Source organism: Lepidochelys kempii, chromosome 3, assembly GCF_965140265.1.
Source record: "Lepidochelys kempii isolate rLepKem1 chromosome 3, rLepKem1.hap2, whole genome shotgun sequence".
NCBI lineage: Eukaryota > Metazoa > Chordata > Testudines > Cheloniidae > Lepidochelys > Lepidochelys kempii.
The window spans coordinates 557,464-581,822 of record NC_133258.1 but is presented as its reverse complement, the minus strand read 5'-3'; the positions used below and the strand labels follow the sequence as shown (position 1 = coordinate 581,822).

The 24,359-nt window shown below is 50.0% G+C and overlaps 1 protein-coding gene across 7 annotated transcripts in view; it reads right to left on the bottom strand.

Annotated features, from left to right (window-relative positions):
- The window catches only part of IFT172 (intraflagellar transport 172), a 151,634-nt gene that overhangs the window by 71,626 nt on the left and 55,649 nt on the right, over nucleotides 1–24,359 (bottom strand). For all 7 annotated transcript variants that reach the window (XR_012157848.1, XM_073335400.1, XM_073335399.1 and 4 more), the window contains one exon: nucleotides 12,490–12,602. Coding sequence is in view for 6 of the 7 variants with exons in the window: in XM_073335400.1 (XP_073191501.1) it covers nucleotides 12,490–12,602 (113 nt within the window). In the remaining variant the exon portion in view is untranslated. The remainder of the gene's footprint in view (nucleotides 1–12,489; nucleotides 12,603–24,359) is intronic.

Genomic DNA, 24,359 nt, shown 5'->3' with positions numbered 1-24,359 from the left:
GAAGTTTTTGGAAAGCGTAGGGGACAATTTCCTGGTGCAAGTGCTAGAGGAGCCAACTAGGGGGGGGGCGCTTTTCTTGACCTGCTGCTCACAAACCGGGTAGAATTAGTGGGGGAAGCAAAAGTGGATGGGAATCTGGGAGGCAGTGACCATGAGTTGGTTGAGTTCAGGATCCTGACGCAGGAAGAAAGGTAAGCAGCAGGATACGGACCCTGGACTTCAGGAAAACAGACTTCGACTCCCTCAGGGAACGGATGGCCAGGATCCCCTGGGGGACTAACTTGAAGGGGAAAGGAGTCCAGGAGAGCTGGCTGTATTTCAAGGAATCCCTGTTGAGGTTACAGGGACAAACCATCCCAATGAGTCGAAAGAATAGTAAATATGGCAGGCGACCAGCTTGGCTTAATGGTGAAATCCTAGCGGATCTTAAACATAAAAAAGAAGCTTACAAAGTGGAAGGTTGGACATATGACCAGGGAAGAGTATAAAAATATTGCTCGGGCATGTAGCAATGATATCAGGAGGGCCAAATCGCACCTGGAGCTGCAGCTAGCGAGAGATGTTAAGAGTAACAAGAAGGGTTTCTTCAGGTATGTTGGCAACAAGAAGAAAGCCAAGGGAAGTGTGGGCCCCTTACTGAATGAGGGAGGCAACCTAGTGACAGAGGATGTGGAAAAAGCTAATGTACTCAATGCTTTTTTTGCCTCTGTTTTCACTAACAAGGTCAGCTCCCAGACTGCTGCGCTGGGCATCACAAAATGGGGAAGAGATGGCCAGCCCTCTGTGGAGATAGAGGTGGTTAGGGACTATTTAGAAAAGCTGGACGTGCACAAGTCCATGGGGCCGGACGAGTTGCATCCGAGAGTGCTGAAGGAATTGGCGGCTGTGATTGCAGAGCCATTGGCCATTATCTTTGAAAACTCGTGGCGAACCGGGGAAGTCCCGGATGACTGGAAAAAGGCTAATGTAGTGCCAATCTTTAAAAAAGGGAAGAAGGAGGATCCTGGGAACTACAGGCCAGTCAGCCTCACCTCAGTCCCTGGAAAAATCATGGAGCAGGTCCTCAAAGAATCAATCCTGAAGCACTTGCATGAGAGGAAAGTGATCAGGAACAGCCAGCATGGATTCACCAAGGGAAGGTCATGTCTGACTAATCTAATCGCCTTTTATAATGAGATTACTGGTTCTGTGGATGAAGGGAAAGCAGTGGATGTATTGTTTCTTGACTTTAGCAAAGCTTTTGACACGGTCTCTCACAGTATTCTTGTCAGCAAGTTAAGGAAGTATGGGCTGGATGAATGCACTATAAGGTGGGTAGAAAGCTGGCTAGATTGTCGGGCTCAACGGGTAGTGATCAATGGCTCCATGTCTAGTTGGCAGCCGGTATCAAGTGGAGTGCCCCAAGGGTCGGTCCTGGGGCCGGTTTTGTTCAATATCTTCATAAATGATCTGGAGGATGGTGTGGATTGCACTCTCAGCAAATTTGCGGATGATACTAAACTGGGAGGAGTGGTAGATACGCTGGAGGGGAGGGATAGGATACAGAAGGACCTAGACAAATTGGAGGATTGGGCCAAAAGAAATCTGATGAGGTTCAATAAGGATAAGTGCAGGGTCCTGCACTTAGGATGGAAGAATCCAATGCACCGCTACAGACGAGGGACCGAATGGCTAGGCAGCAGTTCTGCGGAAAAGGATCTAGGGGTGACAGTGGATGAGAAGCTGGATATGAGTCAGCAGTGTGCCCTTGTTGCCAAGAAGGCCAATGGCATTTTGGGATGTATAAGTAGGGGCATCGCGAGCAGATCGAGGGACATGATCGTTCCCCTCTATTCGACATTGGTGAGGCCTCATCTGGAGTACTGTGTCCAGTTTTGGGCCCCACACTACAAGAAGGATGTGGATAAATTGGAGAGAGTCCAGCGAAGGGCAACAAAAATGATTAGGAGTCTAGAACACATGACTTATGAGGAGAGGCTGAGGGAGCTGGGATTGTTTAGCCTGCAGAAGAGAAGAATGAGGGGGGATTTGATAGCTGCTTTCAACTACCTGAAAGGGGATTCAAAGAGGATGGCTCTAGACTGTTCTCAATGGTAGCAGACGACAGAACGAGGAGTAATGGTCTCAAGTTGCAGTGGGAGAGGTTTAGATTGGATATTAGGAAAAACTTTTTCACTAAGAGGGTGGTGAAACACTGGAATGCGTTACCTAGGGAGGTGGTAGAATCTCCTTCCTTAGAGGTTTTTAAGGTCAGGCTTGACAAAGCCCTGGCTGGGATGATTTAATTGGGAATTGGTCCTGCTTCAAGCAGGGGGTTGAACTAGATGACCTTCTGGGGTCCCTTCCAACCCTGATATTCTATGATTCTATGATTACCAGACAGTTATAAGATAGCTTGTAGCCTGTCTGGTATTGATGGGTCTCCTCTTACCAGCCCTCAGCCTCAAAGGAAACCTGCACCAGACTTTCAAAAGACGAGCCTGGGACCTTAAATTCATAACTCTGCTAGACACTAAAAATCATGGTCTTAATGAAGACACTGGATTTCTGGCTTATTACAACAATCTGCAACCCACTAACCCCCCCTTTTTGTCCTATGACCACAACGGTGTTAACAGGCCACTTCACCTTGAATGGTCTCTTACAATAAGTGCTAACTACTTATGCTGAAAAGACCAATTACCTTTTCCGTAACTGGTGTTCCTCAAGAGGTGCTGCTCACGTCTGTTCCACAATAGGTGTGCGTGCTCCCCATGTGCACTGGTGCCGGAAGTTTTTCCCCTAGCAGTACCCGTAGGGGGGGAGCGCCCCCCCCCCCCCGCAACCCCTGGAGTGGCGCCTGCCTGGCGCGGTATAAGGGGAGCTGCGCGCTCCTCCCACCCTCAGTTCCTTCTTGCCAGAAAACTCCAACAGAGGGGAAGGGGGTGGAACAGACATGAGCAACACATCTTGAAGAACACCAGTTACGGAAAAGGTAACTGTCTTTTCTTCTTTGAGCGATTGCTCATGTGTATTCCACAATAGGTGATTCCAAGCTATATCTGTTGGAGGTGGGTAGGAGTTCACAAGTTCCCAGGACGGAAGACAGCCCTGCTGAACCCGACGTCATCCCTGGTTTGGGGGATGATCGCATAGTGCGCAGTGAACGTGTGAACCGAAGACAACGTGGCGGCCCTACAAATGTCCTGGATGGGGACGTGGGCCACGAAGGCAGCTGATGAGGCCTGCACCCAAGTCAAGTGTGCCCTCCCAATGGGTGGCAGGGCACTCGCCAGCTCATAACAGGAATGGATGCATGAAGCGATCCAATTGGAAAGCCGCTGAGTGGAAATTGGCTGGGCCCTCACGCGCTCAGCCGAGGCGACGAATAGTTGCGAGGACTTTCTGAACGGCTTGATCCGCTTGAGGTAGAAAGCCAGAGCCCGCCGCACATCAAGCATGTGGCGATGGCGCTCCTCACTGGATGCATGAGGCTTGGGGCAGAGGACCGGTAGAAAAATGTCCTGACCCATGTGGTAGGCGGAGACCACCTTCAGGAGGAACGCGGGGCGTGAGCTGGACCTTGTCTTTATGAAAGACAGTGTATGGTGGCTCAGAGGTCAGGGCCCTGAGCTCCGAGACTTGCCTAGATGATGTGATAGCTACCAGGAAGGCCACCTTTCATGAGAGGTGAGACCAGGAGCACGTGGCCAATGGTTCAAACAGGGGCCCTGTGAGATGAGCCAACACCAGGTTTAGGTCCCACTGCAGGACCACGGGTCTACAATACGGAAAAAGAGGGTCCAAACTCTTAACGAACCGGCCAGTCATAGCATGGGAAAATACCGTGTGCCCTTGCACCGGCGGATGGAAGGCTGATATGGCTGCCAGGTGCACCTTGACTGATGAGGGCGCCAGGCCCTGAGCCCTCAGGTGGAGGAGGTAATCAAAGATAAGCTGGACTGGGGCGGTCATCGAGGAGACACCCTAGTCTGCTGCCCACCTAGAAAACCGGGACCACTTGGCCAAATAAACGCCAAATAAGCGCGGCGAGTGGAGGGCTGTCTACGGTGGACGCGCTGAACCTGCTCTGAGCACATCCTTTCCTCTCCACCTAACCACTGAGCAGCCACGCCGTGAGGTGAAGAGCCGCCAGGTTGGGATGGAGGAGGCGGCCCTAGTCCTGAGAGAGCAGATCCGGGCAGAGTGGCAATGGCTACTGCCAGGCCCGTGAGGGTCCCGTACCAATGCTGCTTGGGCCACGCCGGGGCAATCAGGAGGACTCGGGCCTTGTCTGTCTTTATATTTCCATGACCCTGCTGATTAGAGAGAATGGGGGAAAGGCGTAGAGAAGTCAGCCTGACCAGGACAGGAGAAAGGCATCGGAGACAGTGCCCCTCCCCAGACCTCCCCTGGAGCAGAACCGGGGGCATCAACGGTTCTGCCGAGTCACGAACAGGTCCACCTGGGGAGTTCCCCACCTTCAGAAGAGCAGGTGGGTCACTTCCGGGTTGAGGGACCACTTGTGTTGCGAGGAAAAGTCCCTGCTCGAGAGATCCGCCCTCTCATTCCGGGCGCCCGGCAGGTGGAAGGCCTTCAGGTGGATATCGTGGGCTATACAGAAGTCCCACAGCCTGAGGGCTTCACGGCAGAGGGCAGAGGATCGGGCCCTGCCTTGCCTGTTGATATAGAACATTGAGGCCGTGTTGTCCGTGAGGATCCTGACCACCTTGCCCTCCAGGTGTGAGTGGAAGGCCATCCAGGCCATGCACTGTCCTGAGCTCCTTGACGTTTATATGTACGGTCAGGTCTTGAGCTGACCACAGGCCTTGGGTCTGAAAGTTCCCCACATGGGCCTCCCAATCCAGGTCCCAAGCATCGGACACCAGCTCCAGTGACCTGTCCCTGAATGTGACCCCTTGGAGCATGTTGTTTGGGGAAGACCACCACCGTAGGGAGGTGATCATAGAGTCCAGCACGGTGAGGACCTTGTCCATCCTGTCCATGGCCTGGGAGAACTTTGAGGCCAACCAGAGCTGGAGGGGCATCATCCTGCGTCTGGTGTAATGGACCATGTACGTGCACACCAACATGTGACCCAACACTTGCGCCTTGAACTCCTTCCTATCACACTCCTGGAGGGAGTCCTCAAACTTGGACAGGGAGCCCCACAGATTGAATTTGTACCGGCCCAGGAGAGCCTGATGGTTTGCCACTCGTAACTGGAAGCTCAAAGATGAATAAACTTTCCTTCCCAAAGAGTCCAGTCTCCGAGAATCTTTGTTCTTTGGGGCTGACTGACCCTGCTGTTCCCAGTGGTTGACCGACACCAGGGAGTTGGGCACCAGGTGGGTATACAAGTACTCATGCCCCTTAGCGGGTACAAAGTACTTGCGTTTTTCCTTTTTAGAGACGGGGCCAATGAGGCTAGCGTTTGCCACAGGGCATTTGAAATCTTAGCCACCCCTTCATGGAGAGGCAAGGCACCCTACCCAGTGCCAATGGTGACAAAACATTAAACAGGGAGTCTGAGGGTCTCCTCCATCTCCTTTGCCTGGAGGTGGAGGCTTTCTGCCACCCTCTTTAAGAGTTCTTGGTGGGCCCTGAAGACCTCCAGCGGGATGGAGGTGGGCAGGGCCGCAATTGCCTCCTCCGGGCGGGGTGAAGAGGCTGGTGCGGTGCTCTGGGTGTCGGCCGGCACCGGAGGGTCCACCACCTCGTCAGACTCCGGGCACGGTGCCGAGGACGCACATGCCACCGATTCCTTCCTTTGGGGTCTGGAGAGGGAGGCCGACAGTGCCTCTGAAGCTCCGGCCACCGAGCGAGCTCCCACCGGGGGCTGCGCCGGAGGCCATGGTGCCCACGGGTACCATTGGGCTGGCCATGGCGCTTGGTGCCGCTGCACCTGCCGTGGCACCGGCGGGGCCGGCCGTTCGTGTTGGCTGGCCTGGCCCATCGAAGGACGGCTACGAACGGAGACCGGGCTGGCGTAAGATCTGCTGCTGTCTCTGGACCGGGAGGAGCGGTGGTGCCGGGATCTATGACGACCGTGGGACAGCGATCTCGACGTGGAGGACCGGTAACCGTGGTAACAGCTGCTCCGAGAATGGCCTCGACAGGCGGACCCACAACGGCGCAACGCTGGCGATCGACGCCCGAGGCTGCGTTGTCTTGGCAGATACTTGGAGCGGGAGTCCGGGCGGGAACAGCGTCAATGACCGTGCCGGACTGCGGTGCCCTCTCCAAGACAAGGACCGATGGTGATGCCTGCCACGGTCCCGCTGATATTTGCTCCTTGAGGTCAAGCGGTGCCGTGAGTCCTGGCCGGCTAGAACCCAGCCAGACAGTCTGGTCAGTGTTGAGGGCGATCCACCTGGACTCTGCCCCGAGCGATTGCTGGGCGGCAATCAGCGTCGGGAACATTCCCTCGACCGAGACCGGGCTGGAGGCAACTGCGGGGCCGATATCGGCGGAGCTCCGGGCACCAGCATGGACATAACGTCCTGGGCCACCTGGAGGGCTTCAGGCGTGGACAGCATCTGGACATCCGGAGAGGCCTGTTCCAAAGGGGCCGGGCTACTCCGCTCAACGTGAGTCAGAGCTGCCCGACATGGGCCTAGCCTCTGTCCCAGACTTCCCTCGGTGCCGCTGCGAAAAGGGAGTCTTCCTGGCCCTCTTAGCATGCCCCATGAACAGGGAGCAGTGCCAACTGGTCAATGGCACTGGAGGGTCGCCGCGTACTGACGCTGTGATGCCGGGTACCGGTTCGGAGCGGCATGCTGGGGTTGGAGTCAGCGCCAACTCCATCAGGATGGCCCAGAGCCTAATGTCCCTTTCTCTTTTGGTCCAAGGCTTAAACGACTTGCAAATCTTGCATCTTTCACTGATATGGATTTCTCCCAAGCAGTGCAAACAACCTGTATGCGGGTCACTTCATGGCATAGAATGCCTACAAGAGCCGCACGACTTAAACCCCGGGGCGCGGGGCATGCCCCGGCCTGGGCTCACTGACTAACTAAACTAACAAAACAGCTAACTAACTACAGGTACTAACGCTGAACGAACGAACAGTTCTGGGGACGAGCTACAGCAAAGCTGGAGCACAGCAGTCCCAATGCACCTTCACTGGCGGCAAGAAGGAACTGAGGGTGGGGGGAGTGCGCAGCTCCCCTTACACCACGCCAGGCAGGCACCACTCCAGGGGCTGTGAGGGGCGCTCCCCCCTGCGGGTACTGCTAGGGGAAAAACTTCCAGCACCGGTGCACGTGGCAAGCACGCACACCCATTGTGGTATACACATGAGCAATCACTCGAAGAAGAACTATCTGTTCCACCTTGCATTTAGCTGTGACGCTGTCTGTGAGTGCCTTCCCCAGACCTGAAGAAGAGCTCTTTGTAGCGCGAAAGCGTGTCTCCCTCACCACTAGAAGTTGGTCCAATAAAAAAATATCACCTCATCCATCTTGTCTCTCTAATATCCTGGGACTGACACAGCTACAACAACACTGCATTCAAGGTTTCAAAATGTAATTACAAACAGGGAATTGTCACTGAGTGGGTGTGTTTCCAGTGGGGTCCTGCAGGGATTGATCTTGGCCCTGTTATTTAACATTTTTATCAATGAACTGGAAGAAAACATAAAACCATCACTGATAAAATTTGCAGAGGACACAAAAATTGAGGGAGAGGTAAACAATGAAAAGGACAGGTCACTGATTCACAGCAATCTGTACCACTTGGTAAACAGGATGCAAGCAAACAGCATGCATTTCAATACAGCTAAATGTAAATGTATACTGTGACACTGACAGGCCAAGTGCCAGTTCATGCCAGGGTCTCCATGTCTCAACTGGACAATGACAGACACGTAGCTGGACTCTGTCGGCTCACTTGTGGGTTAATATTGATAAAACAAAAAAAAATTGATAGAATTACAAGGAAGTGATTAGTGTTCAAACTCTATTGAACACTTGTGAGTTGCTGCTGCATAAATCTTATTGAGCTATCTGTGCTCCACACTGTAATGTAATATTTGAGCGGTTGCCCTGTGAACCTCTGTGGCTGTATGAATTATCACACACATTAATTAGTGGGAAGAGCTGCTCTCTTCTACAGAAACAGTTATGCCCCTCCCGAAAGAGGAGACCCATGGATACCAGACAGGATATGGGTGAATCTTACAACTGGAAATTCCCTACATCTGGGCTGAGGAATTGTCAACAAAAGGACTAAAGACTCTTATTTTTGTTCTGCTCTCCTCCCTGTGAAGATGAGTCGTGCCAGTGGACTCCTCCCAAGTCCCATCAACTGAGTTTGAAGCTCAGAGCACATGACAGGAGAGGGATAAAAACCTATGCTCCTTGGACTCAGGGGAGGAAGCAAGGTGTTTCTAAACATAAGCAAGAAATCCCCAGCTGCTTAACCTGGGCTAGCCCTAAAGCTCAAATAGAACTTGCTGATTATAGAAGCCTGTATTACCTTTTCATACCTAAGACTGAGACACATGAATGAGTTAATGTTTGCTTGCTTTAATCTTGTAAATAGCTCTCTGATTTCCTTTTCCAATTTAATACATCTTCATATAGTTTTACTATAAGGCTACAAGTGTTGTCTTTGGTGTCAGATCTAAAGTGCAATTGACCTGGGATGACTGGTCCTTTGGGATGAGGAGTAACCTGATTATCGCTGTGATTTTTGGTGCAAGGGGCCATCTAACACAGAGATACGCTCACCTAGGTGGCAAGAAAGACTGGAGAACCCAAGGGGACTGTCTGTGACTCTGTGTTAAAGCTATTAAAGTACCTGAGAAATTTGCCCTTGGTGCAGGTGGTTGGTGAAATCTACGTTTAGAACTCACAACCAGTTAGGGATTTGTTCCCTGGTTTTTAACAGTCAATCCAGCCCCTGCACCGTGGCAGGACCAGTAACCCTAGACCAACCCTGACAGGTGTTTGTCCAACATGCTTTTTAAAATTTCCAATTACGTGGATTCTACAACCTCCCTTGGAAGCCTATTTCATAGCTTAACTACCCTGAGATTTAGAAAGTTTTTCCTAACGTATAACTTAAATCGTCCTTGCTGCAGATTAACGACCATTATGTCTTGTCCTACTTTCTGTGGAAATGGAGAACAACTGATCGCCATCCTTTTTATAACAGCCCCAAGCATAGCTGAAGACTGTAATCACCTCCCCCTGCCCCTTCTTTTCTCAAGATGAAACATGCCCAGTTTTTGTAACCTTTCCTCCTAGGTCAGGTTCATAGAATTGTAGAATATCAAGGTTGGAAGAGACCTCAGGAGCTATCTAGTCCAACCCCCTGTTCAAAGTAGGACCAATCCCCAGCTAAATCATCCCAGCCAGGGCTTTGTCAAGCCGGGCCTTAAAAACCTCTAAGGATGGAGATTCCACCACCTCGCTAGGGAACCCATTCCAGTGCTTCACCACCCTCCTAGTGAAATAGTGTTTCCTAATATCCAACCTAGACTTCCACCACTGCAACTTGAGACCACTGCTCCTTCTTCTGTCATCTGCCACCACTAGAACAGACTAGCTCCATCCTCCTTGGAACCCCCCTTCAGGTAGTTAAAGGCTGCTATCAAATCCCCCCTCACTCTTCTTTTCTGCAGACTAAATAACCCCAGTTCCCTCAGCCTCTCCTCGTAAGTCATGTGTCCCAGCCCCCTAATCATTTTCGTTGCCGTCCGCTGGACTCTCTCCAATTTATCCACATCCCTTCTGTAGTGGGGGGACCAAAACTGGATGCAATACTCCAGGTGTGGCCTCACTAGTGCCGAACAGAGGGGAATAATCACTTCCCTCGATCTGCTGGCAATGCTCCTACTAATACAGCCCAATATGCCGTTGACCTTCTTGGCAATGAGGGCACACTGCTGACTCACATCCAGCTTCTTGTCCACTGTAATCCCCAGGTCCTTTTCTGCAGAACTGCTGCTTAGTCAGTTGGTCCCCAGCCTGTAGCAGTGCATGGGATTCTTCCTTCCCAAGTGCAGGACTCTGCACTTGTCCTTGTTGAACCTCATCAGATTTCTTTTGGCCCAATCCTCCAATCTGTTTAGGTCACTCTGGACCCTATCCCTACTCTCCACCGTATCTACCTCTCCCCCAGCTTAGTGTCATCTGTGAATTTGCTGAGGGTGCAATTAATCCCATCATCCAGATCACTGATAAAGATGCCATCTGAAGTTATGAGCGTTGGCTCTATGCTTGTATTTAAAGGGTTTGCAGTAGAAAGCACCTAAGGCAGATTTGGTCAACATAGTATGAAGGGGTTATTCAAGTAAATGGAAGGTCCACTTGGCTTCCTTGATAGACGCCAATCCACATCTAAGCTTTCTTGGGAATGTTCCTGTAGAGAACTGAGTCATGCATGGACATGTGACTTGCCCATGTGACTCCAAAACTCCATCTTGTAGCTAGGATTCTACACAGGGGGAGAGAGGGGTTTCCACTCACAAGAGAGAGACTATATAAGCCCCTGGGAAACCCCTCCATTTTGTCTTCAGCTGGCACAAGGGATAGCCTCTCCACCCCAAAGAGATGCCTGAAAGAAACTGGAACAAAGGACAGTAACTACAGGGGTGTGAGTGATTGCTGGACCCAGACTAGGAGGAAGTCTAGTCTGTAATAGAAGCTTATTGGAACATCTCTGAGAGTGAGATTTACCTGCATTTAGTTTCTTACTGTATTAGGCTTAGACTTGTGTGTTTTATTTTATTTTGTTTGGTAATTCACTTTGTTTTGTCTGTTATTACTTGGAACCACTTAAATCCTACTTTTTATATTTAATAAAATCACGTTTTGCTTATTAATTAACCCAGAGCAAGTATTAATTCCTGGGGGAGAAAACAGCTGTGCATATCTCTCTATCAGCGTTATAGAGGGCAAACAATTTATGTATAAGCTTTATGTATAAGCTTTATACAGAGTAAGACGGATTTATTTGGGGTTTGGATCCCATTGGGAACTAGGTGTCTGGGTGTTGGAGACAGGAGTACTTCTTAAGCTGTTTTCAGTTAAGCCTGCAGCTTTTGGGGGACGTGGTTCAGAGCTGGGTCTGTGATTGTAGTAGGCTAGCATGTCTGGCACAACCAGGCAAGGCACTGAAGTCCCAAGCTGCCAGGGAAAATGGGCTCAGAGGTAGTCCCAGCACATCAGGTGACAGTTCTCAAGGGGGTTTCTGTGACCCAACCCATCACACCCATCTCTTATATACAAGACTCCTGTTAATACATCCCAGAATATTAGCCTTTTTCACAGCTGCATCACATTATTGACTTCTATTCAATTTGTGATTCACAAGAATCCCTAGATCCTTTTCAGCAGTATGACCACCTAGCCAGTTATTCCTCAGTTTGTAGTTGTGCTTTTGATTTTTCCTTCCTAAATGAAGTACTTTGCACTTGTCTTTTTTTAATTTCGTCTTGTTGATTTCAGACCAATTCTCCAATATGTCAAGGTCATTCTGAATTCTAATCCTGTCCTACAAAGAGCTTGCAACCCCTCCCAGTGTGGTATCATCTGCAAATTTTATAAGCAAACTCTCCACTCAATTATCCAAGTCATTAATGAAAACATTGATAGTACCAGACATAGGGTTGACCCCTGCAAGACACCGCGTGGGGAACAAATATTTAATAATGGTTGGTCAATCTAGCAGAGAAAAGCACAACACAATCCAACGGCTGGAAATTGAAACTAGACAAATTCAGACTGGAAATAGGACACACGTTTTTGATGGTGAGAGTATTTAACGACTGGAATAATTTACCAAGGGTTGTGGTACATTCTCCATCAGTGACAATTTGAAAATCCAGATTAGATGTTTTTCAAAAAGATTTTGGGGAAGTTCTCTGGCCTCTGTGAGACAGGGGAGCAGACTGGGTGATCACAGTGGTTTCTTCTGGCCTGGGAATCTATAAGTCTGTGAAACTTGGCTGTCTCTCCAGGAAAAGGTCAACTGCAGTGTAAAGCACTGTGTTCAGGATGTTTGTTGTTTTCTATAAGATCTGTGTATTTCTCGTATGATTATGTAAACAGCAACGGTGTTACAATCCTGTGCAAAGTGTGTGTTTCACGTGTTGCAGCTATCACGTGCCCCTGAAGAGGTAAACTGTAGGCCCAAAACACACCCTGGCTGGAGTTCGGGGAAAGGGTGCATTTAAATTATGGGCAAGTCTAAGGGGTCAGTACTGACTCCAGGGGCTGAGCAGTGTGGTAGCAGCTCTCCGGAAAGGGTGCTAGACAGGGGCTGTGCTCTGAGAATATGACTAGAGGTCCCCAAGCAGTGGTAGTGTTTGGATGCTGCGCAGTGTCCAGAGCATTAAAACACCTGGGACTGAGCAGCTGGATCCCCTCAAGGCAGTTGGCAAGTGGCCAACAGGGGACATTAGATTAGAGCTGTGACACCCACCTTACCCACCACCTTCCCTGCTCCTGAGCATGCCCAGCTCACACCCCATACCCTGGACATGCCTGTCTCCCACCTCACCCTCATCTTCTTGTCCCTGAAGAGAAGTTTGTGGCCCGTCTCATTCAGCTCCAGCCAGTCAATCTTGCTGTCATGGCTGATGGTGCCAATGTTGTAGCCACCAACAAGATCCACTGGGAAAGGGAAAGAAGAGAGGCTCAGTATGAGAATGTTCTGTCAAGCCAGGAGGTGAATGGCAGGGCAGAGCTGCCAGAAGCCTTGCTGCAAAGGAGGCACTCAGTCTGTGGGCAGGCGAAGGATGGGGAGGGATTATTTAGGGTGGTACAAGGAGGACACAACTCAGAGCAAGGGGATGACACTGAGAAAGGGACATGTAAGCTGCATATCAGGATAAGTCCCCTGACAGCGAGCTGTGTCAGGCAGGGACTCATCTCCCAAGGATGGAAGCCCATCCATCTCCTGAGACATTTAAACTAGTACCAGACAGAACACTAATAAATTCCCAGGCAAAGAGCGTTGTTCAACAAAGTGAGAGGTTCCAAACTGCTCTCTGTGATCAGCGTGTGCTAGAAAATCTCTGTCTCCTCGCCCCTGGAACACACCAACATTTCAGTAAAGTGGGAAATTACTTACCTTATAGTAACTGATGACCTTTGAGATGTGTTGTCTGTACGTCTTCCACTCACAGGTATTGTGCACCCCCTAGCACCAGAGATAAGACATTTTCTTCTTACTAGCAGGTCCCCCGTTGGTCTACACATACTCACACAATCCATCCCACCCAAGAATAAAGGGGTGGGGTGGACCAACTGCCAGTATGTTCCTTCGCCAGCCAAAATCTTGCAAGGCCTTCATATAGTGGGGAAGAAGGATGGGTCATGGAATACATATAGACAACACACATTGAAGAACATCATTTACTATAGGTAAGTAACCTCTTTTTCTTAACTGAGTGGTTGTCTATATGTCTTCCACTCATGGAGACTGAAAAGCAATTGACAGATGGAGGTGGGTACACAAGCGTTACGTAAAGACAGATCTAAGTAACAAAGCTGTAACAAAGGTCGTATCTTCTCTTGTTGCCTGTCTAGCTACATGATGTTTCATGAGAGTATGAATAGAAGCCCATGTGGCTACCTTAGGAACTCCTAAAACCGAGACATTACTAAAAGAAGCTATGGAATCATCTTAGGCTCTTGCAGAATGGGCCCTAATTGCTAACAATAGCACAATTTAATACATCTTGAAATCCAACTTGAAAGTGTCGGAGAGGAAATCGGTTTATCTTTAACTCTCTCGGCATATGCCAAATAATACGGAAGAACAACTAAAAGATTTAGTTCTGTTCAGATAAAAGGTGAAATAAAGCGCTAGCTACAGCAAAAGAGTGCAGAGTCCTTTCCATTTTATCAGCATGAGGTTTTGGACAAACTATTGGTAAATTAACTGCCTGGTTAACATAAAATTCGGACACAATCTTAGGCAGGAAGCTTGGATGAGGTCTTAATGAAACTTTACCTCTATGAAATATCATATAGGGAGGACCTGACATCAAAGCATTAATTTCACTCATGCTATATGAAAAAATACTGTTTCCATGGACGGAAGGTTTAACAGAGGGGTAACTAAAGTCTTAAATAGAGTTTTCATTAAACTAGACAATACAATATTCAGATCTCCAGGGATCCTTCATAGGTGGAAATACTTTAACCAGACCCTAAAGGAATCTTTTAGAAATAGGATGAGAAAATATATTAAAACCAACAATCTAAGGATGATAGGCAGATATTGAACATAAGAATGGCCATACTGGGTCAGACTAATGCTCCATCTAGCCCAATATCCTGTCTTCGGACAGTGGCCAGTACCAGATGCTTCAGAGGGCATGAAAAGAACAGGGCATTTTCGAATGATTCATCCCTTGCTGTCTAGTCCCCGCTTCTGGCAGTTGGAGGTTTAGGGACACCCAAGGCGTGGAGTTGCGTCCCTGACCATCTTGGCTAAAGAAGAGCTCTGTGTAAACTCAAAGGTTGTCTCTTTCACCAGAAGAAGTGGATCTAACAAAAGATATAACCTCATACACCTTGTCTATTACACGAAGGGGTGAATAACACTTCCCTATTCACTTCCTCCACACCATTCATGATTTTATAGACTTCTATCATATCCCTGCTCACGTATTTCATTTCTAAGATGAACAGTTTCAGTCTTTTTAATCTCTCCTCATATGGAAGCTGCTCCATAACCCTAATCATTGTTGCCCTTCTCTGCACCTTTTCCAATTCTAACATATCTTTTTTTGAGATGGGGTGACCAGAACTGTACACAGTATTCAAAGTGTAGTATGGAATGGATTTATATAATGGCATCATGATATTTTCTGTTGTCTTATCTATCACTATCCTAACAACCCCCGTTATCTTATTTGACTGCCAGTGCACACTGAGCAGATGTTTTCAGAGAACTATCCATTGATGACTCTAAAATCAATTTCTTGAGTGGTAACAGCTAATTTAGACCCCAACATTTTGTATGTATACTTGGGATTATTTTTTCCAAGATGCACTACTTTGGATTTATCAACACTGAATTTCAGCTGCAACTTTCTTGCCCAGTCACCCAGTTTAGTGAGATCCCTTTGTAACTCTTCACAGTCTGCTTTGTTTACTATCTTGAGAATTTTGTATCATCTAAAAATTTTGCCACCTCACGGTTCACCCCCTTTTCCAGATAATTTATGAATATGTTCAACAGCACTAGTTCCAGTACAGATCCTTGAGGGACCCTGCTATTTACCTCTCTCCACAGTGAAAACTGACAGCTTATTCCTACTTTTTGTTTCCTATCCTTTAACCAATTATGGATCCATGAAAGGACATTTCCTCTTATCCCACGGCAGCTTACTTTGCTTAGGAGCCATTGGTGAGACACCTTGTCAAGAGCTTTCCGAAAGTCCAAGTACACATCATCCAACAGATCACTCTTTGCCACATGGTTGTTGATCCCCTCAAAGAATTCCAATAGATCAGTGACGTATGATTTCCCTTGACAAAAACTATGTTGATTCTTCCTCAACAAATCTTGTTCATCTACGTGTCTGATAATTCTGTGTTTTACTGTAGTTCCAATCCATTTAACCTGATACTGAAGTTAGGTTTACCGGCCTGTATTTGCCAGGATCGCCTCTGGAGCCTTTTTATAAAAATTGCCATGTCAGAAGCTACCCTCCAGTCATCTGGTACAGAGACTGATGTAAATGATACGTTATGGTACCTCAATTAGTAACTGCAACTTCATATTTGAATTCCTTCAGAACTCTTGAGTGAATAACATCTGGTTCTGGTGACTTGTTACTGTTTACTTTATACATTTGTTCCAAAACCTCCTCTACTGACACGACAGTCAGGGACAATTCCTCAGATCTGTTATCAAAAAAGAATGGGAATCCCCCTCACGTCCTCTGCAGTGAAGACCAATGCAAAGAATTCATTTAGCTTTTCCACAATGGCCTTATCTCCCTTGAGTGCTCCTTTAGAACCTTGATTATCCAGTGGCCCCACTGATTGTCTGGCAGCCTTCCTGCTTCTTATATACTTTAAAACATTTTTGCTGTTAGCTTGTGTGTCTTTTGCTAGCTGCTCTTCAAATTCGTTTTTTGGCCTGCCAAAGGGAGCAGATGAAGGGTATGGGTGAAGGAGGCAGGGGTCCTCACCACTAGAGCACCTCCTCATAGCCAGGGGTGCTGTAGCATCTCTCCCCCAATCTGGTGTCCCCTGATGGCAGGTGCTCTAGTCCTCTGGTGGTCATGATTTAGTCTGCTCCTTCAAGAGTAACAGAAAGTCCAAAAAAGTCTAAGACCATTTATCAGGTCTTCAGCCCCAACTCTGTGCCTGGTGGTCCTCAGATCCTACTCCTAGGGCTTTCAGTCATCTTTATCTCCTTCTCAGGGACTTCACATCGCCTTCTCTGGTGGCTGATAATGGGAGGGTTTGGATTCCCCTCCCACTACACTGGATTCAAGCCCAGGGACCCTATAACCAGGACCAAGGACTGCTTGGTCCAACTCCTTGCTGCCGCTGGCTTTCTGAGCTTCTTCCTACTGAGCCTTTCTCAGGCCTTCTTCCCTGCAACTCTCTAGGTTCACCTTTTTCTCAGGACTGGGACCCTCAGGGCCCTCCCCCGGAATCCTCTAGCAAACCCAAATCACCTGCTGCCTTCCTTGGTCTTAGTCTTTCATGCCTCTTAAACTCCCCTTGCTGTTCCTGCATTGAACAGCTCAGAGGGCCCTCTCCTTGGAAGTCTGCATCATGCCTTTTATCAGGGCTTAACACTGGAGCCAGTGGCTGCTTTGTCTCTCCCCTGGCTCTTACCAGACTTCTCTATTCAGGGGAGGATCCCGGGTCATCTCTTCCCCAGGGGCTTCCTCTTGGACCCTCCTGGTATCCTCACTCTCTCTAGTCCCAGAGAGTGACTGCAGACTCTCTGCTTCTAGTCCCCTTCTGTGGTCAAGTTCCTCTGTTCACAGTCCTCTCCCAGCCCTTCCTTAGCTAGACTTATCCTCAGTTAAGCCTGACCTGCTCTCCAGTGCAGTCTGGTACGGTAATTGGCCTCTCAGGCCGCCATTATCCTTTCACAGCCTGTGTGGGGCACACACCCCATCGCAGGATGAATCCACTAAAAAAATTAGTTACCCACCTTTTCATAACTGTTGTTCTTTGAGAAGTCTTGCTCATGTCTGTTCCATTGTAGGTGTGCGCGTGCCACGTGCGCAGTTGTCGGAGACTTTTACTTTAGCGGTATCCGTAGGGTCAGCTGTGGGGGACCCTGGAGTGCTGCGCTCATGCCGTGGTATATCTGGCGCCCCCGGCCCTACACCCTCTCAGTTCCTTCTTGCCGAGAACTCCGACAGAGGGCAGGAGGGCGGGTAATGGAATGGACATGAGCAACACATCTCAAAGAACAACAATTACAAAATATAGGTAACTGTTTTTCCTTCGAGCGCTTGCTTGTAGATTCCATTGTAGGTGACTCACGAGCAGAATCCTCAGTCGTGGGCTCGGAGGTCACAGTTTTGCAGATTGGAGCACTGCTCTGCTGAAACCAGCATCATCTCAAGCTTGCTGGATCAGTGCCTAGTGCAAAGCAAATGTGTGATGGACAATCAGCTCGCAGCTCGACAAATTTCTTGGATCAGCACTGGGCGAGGAAGTCTGCCGAGGATGCCTGCACCCTAGTCAAGTGAGCCGTCACGGTCGCCGGTGGGGTCACCTTCGCTAGCTCATAACAGGCCGTGATCCAGGATGAGATTCTCTGGGCAGACACTGGGCAACCCTTCATTCTATCCGCGACAGCAACAAACAACTGTGTAGACTTGCAGAACACCTTTTTTCGGTCTATGTAGAAAGCCAGGACCCATCTGACATCCAGGGTATACAGCCTGCATTCCTCATCGGTCATGTGAGGCTTAGGACAAAGGACCGGCAAGTATATGTCTTGACCAGTATGGAACTGGGAGACGACCTTGGGTAGAAAGGCCAGGTGCAGGTGCAGCTGGACCTTGTCCTTATAGAATATCGTGAACAGCGGTTCTGAAGTGAACACTCTGATCTCAGACACCCTATAGGCTGAAGTAATAGCGACTAAAAAGGAGACCTTCCAAGAGAGAAGGAGGGAGCAGGACGCCAGGGGTTTGAAGCGGGGACCCATGAGCCGTGACAGCACAAGATTCAGGTCCCAAGGGGGAACCGGGTCCTGGACATGCAGGTAGAGGCACTGCCTGCTGATGTAATACATTGCGGCAGTATTGTCTGCCAGGACCTGACCACCCTGCCCTTCAGGTGGGGCAAAAAAGCCTGGCAGGCCAGGTGAACCACTTTGAGTTCCCTGACATTGATATGAACGGCTAGATCGTTTTGTAGCAAGTGGGTGCTGAGCTCCCCAAGATGAGCTCCCTAGCCCAGGTCCGACGCGTGAGAGACCAGGGTAAGCGATAGAGATGGGGTCACGAAGGGAACTCCTTGCAGCACCGAGTCGGGATCCCGCCACCAGTCCAAAGACAGTAGGATGTGGCTCGGCATCATGACCACTCAATCCAGGGGGTGCCTGCTGGGAATGTACATCGAGGCTAGCCACGGTTGCAGAGGCCTCAGGTGAAGCCAGGCATGGCTAACCATGTACGTGCACGTGGTCACGTGTCCCATCAGTCGCAGACATGTGTGGGCCGTGGTGAGAGAGTGGGCTCTTATGTGGGAGATCAAGTCCACCATGGCCTGAAACCGCGCTTCCGGAAGGGAGGCCCTGGTACGCGTGGAGTCAAGAACTGCCCCGATAAACTCTATATGTTGGACTGGGGTTAACGTGGACTTTTCTGTATTTATTAACAGGCCCAGGTAGAGGCAGGTGGAATGTACCAGATTGAGGCTTCTCTGCACCTGCTCCGGAGACCTGCCCTTGATGAGCCAGTCATCGAAGTATGGAAACAGGAGCACCCCACGCCACCTGAGGTAAGCCGCTACTGGTGCCTGAAGGGCGACCCATCACTCTCACAGATCCTGGGGGACAGGCCAGTCCTCGCCTACAGACAGCCCCCCAACCTGAAGGGCGACCCCTCACTCTCACAGATCCTGGGGGACAGGCCAGTCCTCGCCTACAGACAGCCCCCCAACCTGAAGGGTGACCCATCGCTCTCACAGATCCTGGGGGACAGGCCAGTCCTCGCCTACAGACAGCCTCCCACCCTGAAGGGTGACCCATCGCTCTCACAGATCCTGGGCGACAGGCCACTCCTCACCTACAGACAGCCTCCGACCCTGAAGGGCGACCCATCGCTCTCACAGATCCTGGGGGAAAGGCCAGTCCTCGCCTACAGACAGCCCCCCACCCTGAAGGGCGACCCCTCACTCTCACAGATCCTGGGGGACAGGCCAGTCCTCGCCTACAGACAGCCCCCCACCCTGAAGGGCGACCCCTCACTCTCACAGATCCTGGGGGACAGGCCAGTCCTCGCCTACAGACAGCCTCCCACCCTGAAGGGCGACCCATCACTCTCACAGATCCTGGGGGACAGGCCAGTCCTCGCCTACAGACAGCCCCCCAACCTGAAGGGTGACCCCTCACTCTCACAGATCCTGGGGGACAGGCCAGTCCTCGCCTACAGACAGCCCCCCAACCTGAAGGGTGACCTATTGCTCTCACAGATCCTGGGGGACAGGCCAGTCCTCGCCTACAGACAGCCCCCCACCCTGAAGGGCGACCCATCACTCTCACAGATCCTGGGGGACAGGCCAGTCCTCGCCTACAGACAGCCCCCCACCCTGAAGGGCGACCCCTCACTCTCACAGATCCTGCAGGACAGGCCAGTCCTCGCCTACAGACAGTCCCCCAACCTGAAGGGTGACCCCTCACTCTCACAGATCCTGGGGGACAGGCCAGTCCTCGCCAACAGACAGCCCCCCAACCTGAAGGGCGACCCATCACTCTCACAGATCCTGGGGGACAGGCCAGTCCTCGCCTACAGACAGCCCCCCACCCTGAAGCAAATACTCACCAGCAACCACATACCACACAACAGAACCACTAACCCAGGAACCTATCCTTGCAACAAAGCCCGTTGCCAACTGTGCCCACAGATCTACTCAGGGGACACCACCATAGGGCCTAATCACATCAGCCACACCATCAGAGGCTCGTTCACCTGCACATCTACCAATGTGATATATGCTATCATCGGCCAGCAATGCCCCTCTGCCATGTACATTGGCCAAACTGGACAGTCTCTACATAAAAGAATAAATGGACACAAATCAGACGTCAAGAGTTATAACATTCAAAAACCAGCCGGAGAACACTTCAATCTCTCTGGTCACTCGATTAGAGATCTAAAAGTGAAAATTCTTCAACAAAAAAACTTCAGAAACAGACTACAACGAGAGACTGCTGAACTGGAATTATTTGCAAACTGGATAGAATTAACTTAGGCTTGAATAAAGACTGGGAGTGGATGGGTCATTACACAAAGTAAAACTATTTCCCCATGTTTATTCCCCGCACCCCACCCCCCACTGTTCCTCAGAAGTTCTTGTCAACTGCTGCAAATGGCCCACTTTGATTATCACTACAAAAGGTTTTCTCCCCCACCCCGCTCTCCTGCTGGTATTAGCTCATCCTAAGTGATCACTCTCCTTACAGTGTGTATGGTAACACCCATTGTTTCATGTTCTCTGTGTATATAAATCTCCCCACTGTATTTTCCACTGAATGCATCCGATGAAGTGAGCTGTAGCTCACGAAAGCTTTTGCTCAAACGAATTGGTTAGTCTCTAAGGTGCCACAAGTCCTCCTTTTCTTTTTTCCTCCTCAGTGACTTCAATGCAAGAGTTGGAGCAGACAATAACTCATGGCTAGATTGTCACTCACAGGGATACCCTTTTCTTTCTTTCTCCTGAAGATCCTAGATGTCAGTCTGTGGCTTCCTGGGTAAACGTCCTGCCTGCTGCCATTCTGTCCACTAAGTCCCGGCAGGCCCTGGCATTGCAATCAATGCCATCCCACCCAGAGGTAAGGCAGAGGGGACATTGCTATTCACTGTGCCCCTGGTTCCTCTGCTGAGAGAGTGACTTGGAAGCCACATCAAGCAGAACTAGTGTTCCCAGAAACGCAGACAAGGAAGCCAAGGGATCCCTGCAAGAACTTTTGCCTTCTTAAGCCAAGAAGCAGACCTAAGTCTATTGTCAGCTCTGCTCTCTAAAGAGACCAGTGACACTGGGGCCAAATCCCACAGGTGCACGATACCCATATGGAAGAAAACCGAGGATAACTTTGAGATTTAAAGAGCTCAATCTGTTTAGTTTAGCAAAAAGAAGACTGAAAGGTGACTTGAATTATAGTGTCTAAGGACCTTCCTGGGGAGAAAACACTGGTACTAAAGGGCTCTTTAGTCCAGTGGAGAAAGGCAGAACAAGAACCAATGGCTGGAAACTGAAGCTATAGAAATGTAAATTAGAAAGAAGGCACAATATTTTATCATTACAGTTGATTAATCGTTGGAGCAAACTACCACGGGATGTGGTGGATTATTCGTCTCTTGAAGTTTTCAAATCCAGACTGGCTGCCTTTCTGGAAGATGCTTTAGCCAAACAGAAAAGCTACTGGGCTCAATACAGCGGTAAGTGGGTGAAATTCAGCTGCCTGCAGGGGTGAAAGGAAGTGGGTACGGGCCGGTACGGCGTACCGGTAAAAGGTAGCCACTAGTACTGGCCCGTTCCGCTGACGCAGCAGTGCTTAAACATCGCTGCCCCTTTTCCGCCCTCAATTGGCGGCTCTGCCAGGTCCCTACCAGAAGGCCGCCAATGGGGGGGCGCAAAAGGGGCAGCGACGACCCGGCAGGACCGCCGATGGGGGGCGCAAAAGGGGCAGCGACGACCCGGCAGGACCGCCGATGGGGGGCGCAAAAGGGGCAGCGATGACCCAGCAGGGCCGCCAATTGGGGGGGCACAAAAGGGGCAGCGATGACCCAGCAGGACCGCCGATGGGGGGCGCAAAAGGGGCAGCCATGTTAAAGCGCTGCTGCCCCCCAGCCGCTGACAGAGCGACGGCGGAAGAAGCAGCTGCCCCAGGGCCGCGATTTAAAAGGTCCCGGGGCTCCCTTTAAATTGCCACTAGAGCCCCAGGCAGCGCTGGCCAGGGAGCGCAGATGGAAGGGCTGTGGGACGCTGACCCCCCAGCTCCACCCTTCCGCCCAAGGCCACGCCCCTTCCGGAGGGAGCGACCTCATACCGGTAAGAGCTGCATTTTACTTTCACCCCTGGGTGCCTGTGATTTACAGAAGATCAGACCAGATGATCGAATGGTTCCCTCTGGCCTTTAAATATCTATTAAACCTGCTCCTCATGAAAATCTCATCCCAGCCCCAATTGTTAGAGACACCCTGAAGCAGAGGGTTTTACTGCCCTGCCAACATTAAAGTTACCTGGTTTATCTCTGGATAGTCTTTTGTTATCCAGTTAAAATCCATATGCGGAGTGAATTTACACAAGGTCAATGCCTTTCTGTCTGGGCTTTAGCCTCAGGGTTTGGCACCAAGGGAGGCTTAGGGTTCATGCTACTCATGCCTGGGGAAAGCTTTTCGGGAGTGGGTCCCCCAGAGCCTCTTGCAGGAGCCACTCCTGGAGCAAAGTCCTTCAGCCCTTCTTATCTTTATAGAAAGCCTTACAGGCATCGTATCCCTTGGCCAAGACCCCTCCTTGAGGCAGGAAGGCACTTTTCATTCCCACCCAAGACGGATCATTGTGGGGAAGAGGATCACCTCTTCAGCTGCAATCTCTGGGGCAGATCCGCCATCCTGGGCCTGGCCCAAGAAATCCAAACACAGCAAAACCTCAATACACACAGCCATACCCTCTCATGAACTGACATGAGTCTAAAATGTTTTCGATTAATTATGCTACTTAAGAACTATTTTGAGCGTACCCGATGGTAAAGGGAGAGGTTGGTTCTGTGCCCACTCCAGCTGGCAGAGAGGAGCTGAGGACAGGGATTTACACCCTTGGTCTATGTAGTCCAGGGTGCATCCCTGCCACCTACCACTCAGGAACGACCTGTAACTGAATCATAGAATCATAGAGTATCAGGGTTGGAAGGGACGTCAGGAGGTCATCTCGTCCAACCCCCTGCTCAAAAGCAAGACCAATCCCCAATTAAATCATCCCAGCCAGGGCTTTGTCAAGCCTGACCTTAAAAACTTCTAAGGAAGGAGATTCTACCACCTCCCTAGGTAATGCATTCCAGTGTTTCGCCACCCTCCTAGTGAAAAAGATTTTCCTGATATCCAACCTAAACCTCCCCCACTGCAACTTGAGACCATTACTCCTTGTCCTGTCCTCTTCTGCCACTGAGAATAGTCTAGAACCATCCTCTCTGGAACCACCTCTCAGGTAGTTGAAAGCAGCTATCAAATCCCCCCTCATTCTTCTCTTCTGCAGACTAAACAATCCCAGTTCCCTCAGCCTCTCCTCATAAGTCATGTGTTCCAGATCCCTAATCATTTTTGTTGCCCTTTGCTGGACTCTCTCCAATTTATCCACATCCTTCTTGTAGTGTGGGGCCCAAAACTGGACACAGTACTCCAGATGAGGCCTCACCAATGTTGAATAGAGGGGAACGATCACGTCCCTCGATCTGCTGGCAATGCCCCTACGTATACATCCCAAAATGCCATTGGCCTTCTTGGCAACAAGGGCACACTGCTGACTCATATCCAGCTTCTCGTCCACTGTCACCCCTAGGTCCTTTTCCGTAGAACTGCTGCCTAGCCATTCGGTCCCTAGTCTGTAGCGGTGCATTGGGTTCTTCCGTCCTAAGTGCAGGAACCTGCACTTATCCTTATTGAACCTCATCACCACACGGCCAGCAGGGGGCTGGGGAGCAATGCCAGGAAGGCGGGAACATTATTGTTCATGATGGTGACAGACAGCAATTCTCTCTTCTTCTGCTCTTATTCACTATTTACGGCAGGCAGAGACCATTCTGAACATCGAGTCTGATCGGCACAGCACAGGCCAGACAACCCCACCCGCGATTCCTGCACTGAACGTGTAGCTGCTGGATGAACTGCAGCATATTTCTTAGAAAGACACCCAGTCCCCGTTTAAAGACTCTAAGTGCTGGGGAACCTGCCACACTGCCTGGTAAGTTGTGCCCAGGGTTAATTGCCCTCACTATATAAATGTGCACCTTATTTCCAATCTTCGTCTAGTTTCAACTTCCAAGCACTGAATCTCCTCCTGCATTTGTCTGCTACACTAAAGAGTCTCTCCTATGAAAAATCTCTTCCCCAGGTGAGTACCTGTAGACCATGATCAAGTCACCTCTTAACCTTCTCTGTGTTAAGCTAAATAAACAGCTTCTTTAGGCTCACTGCACGACAAGCATTG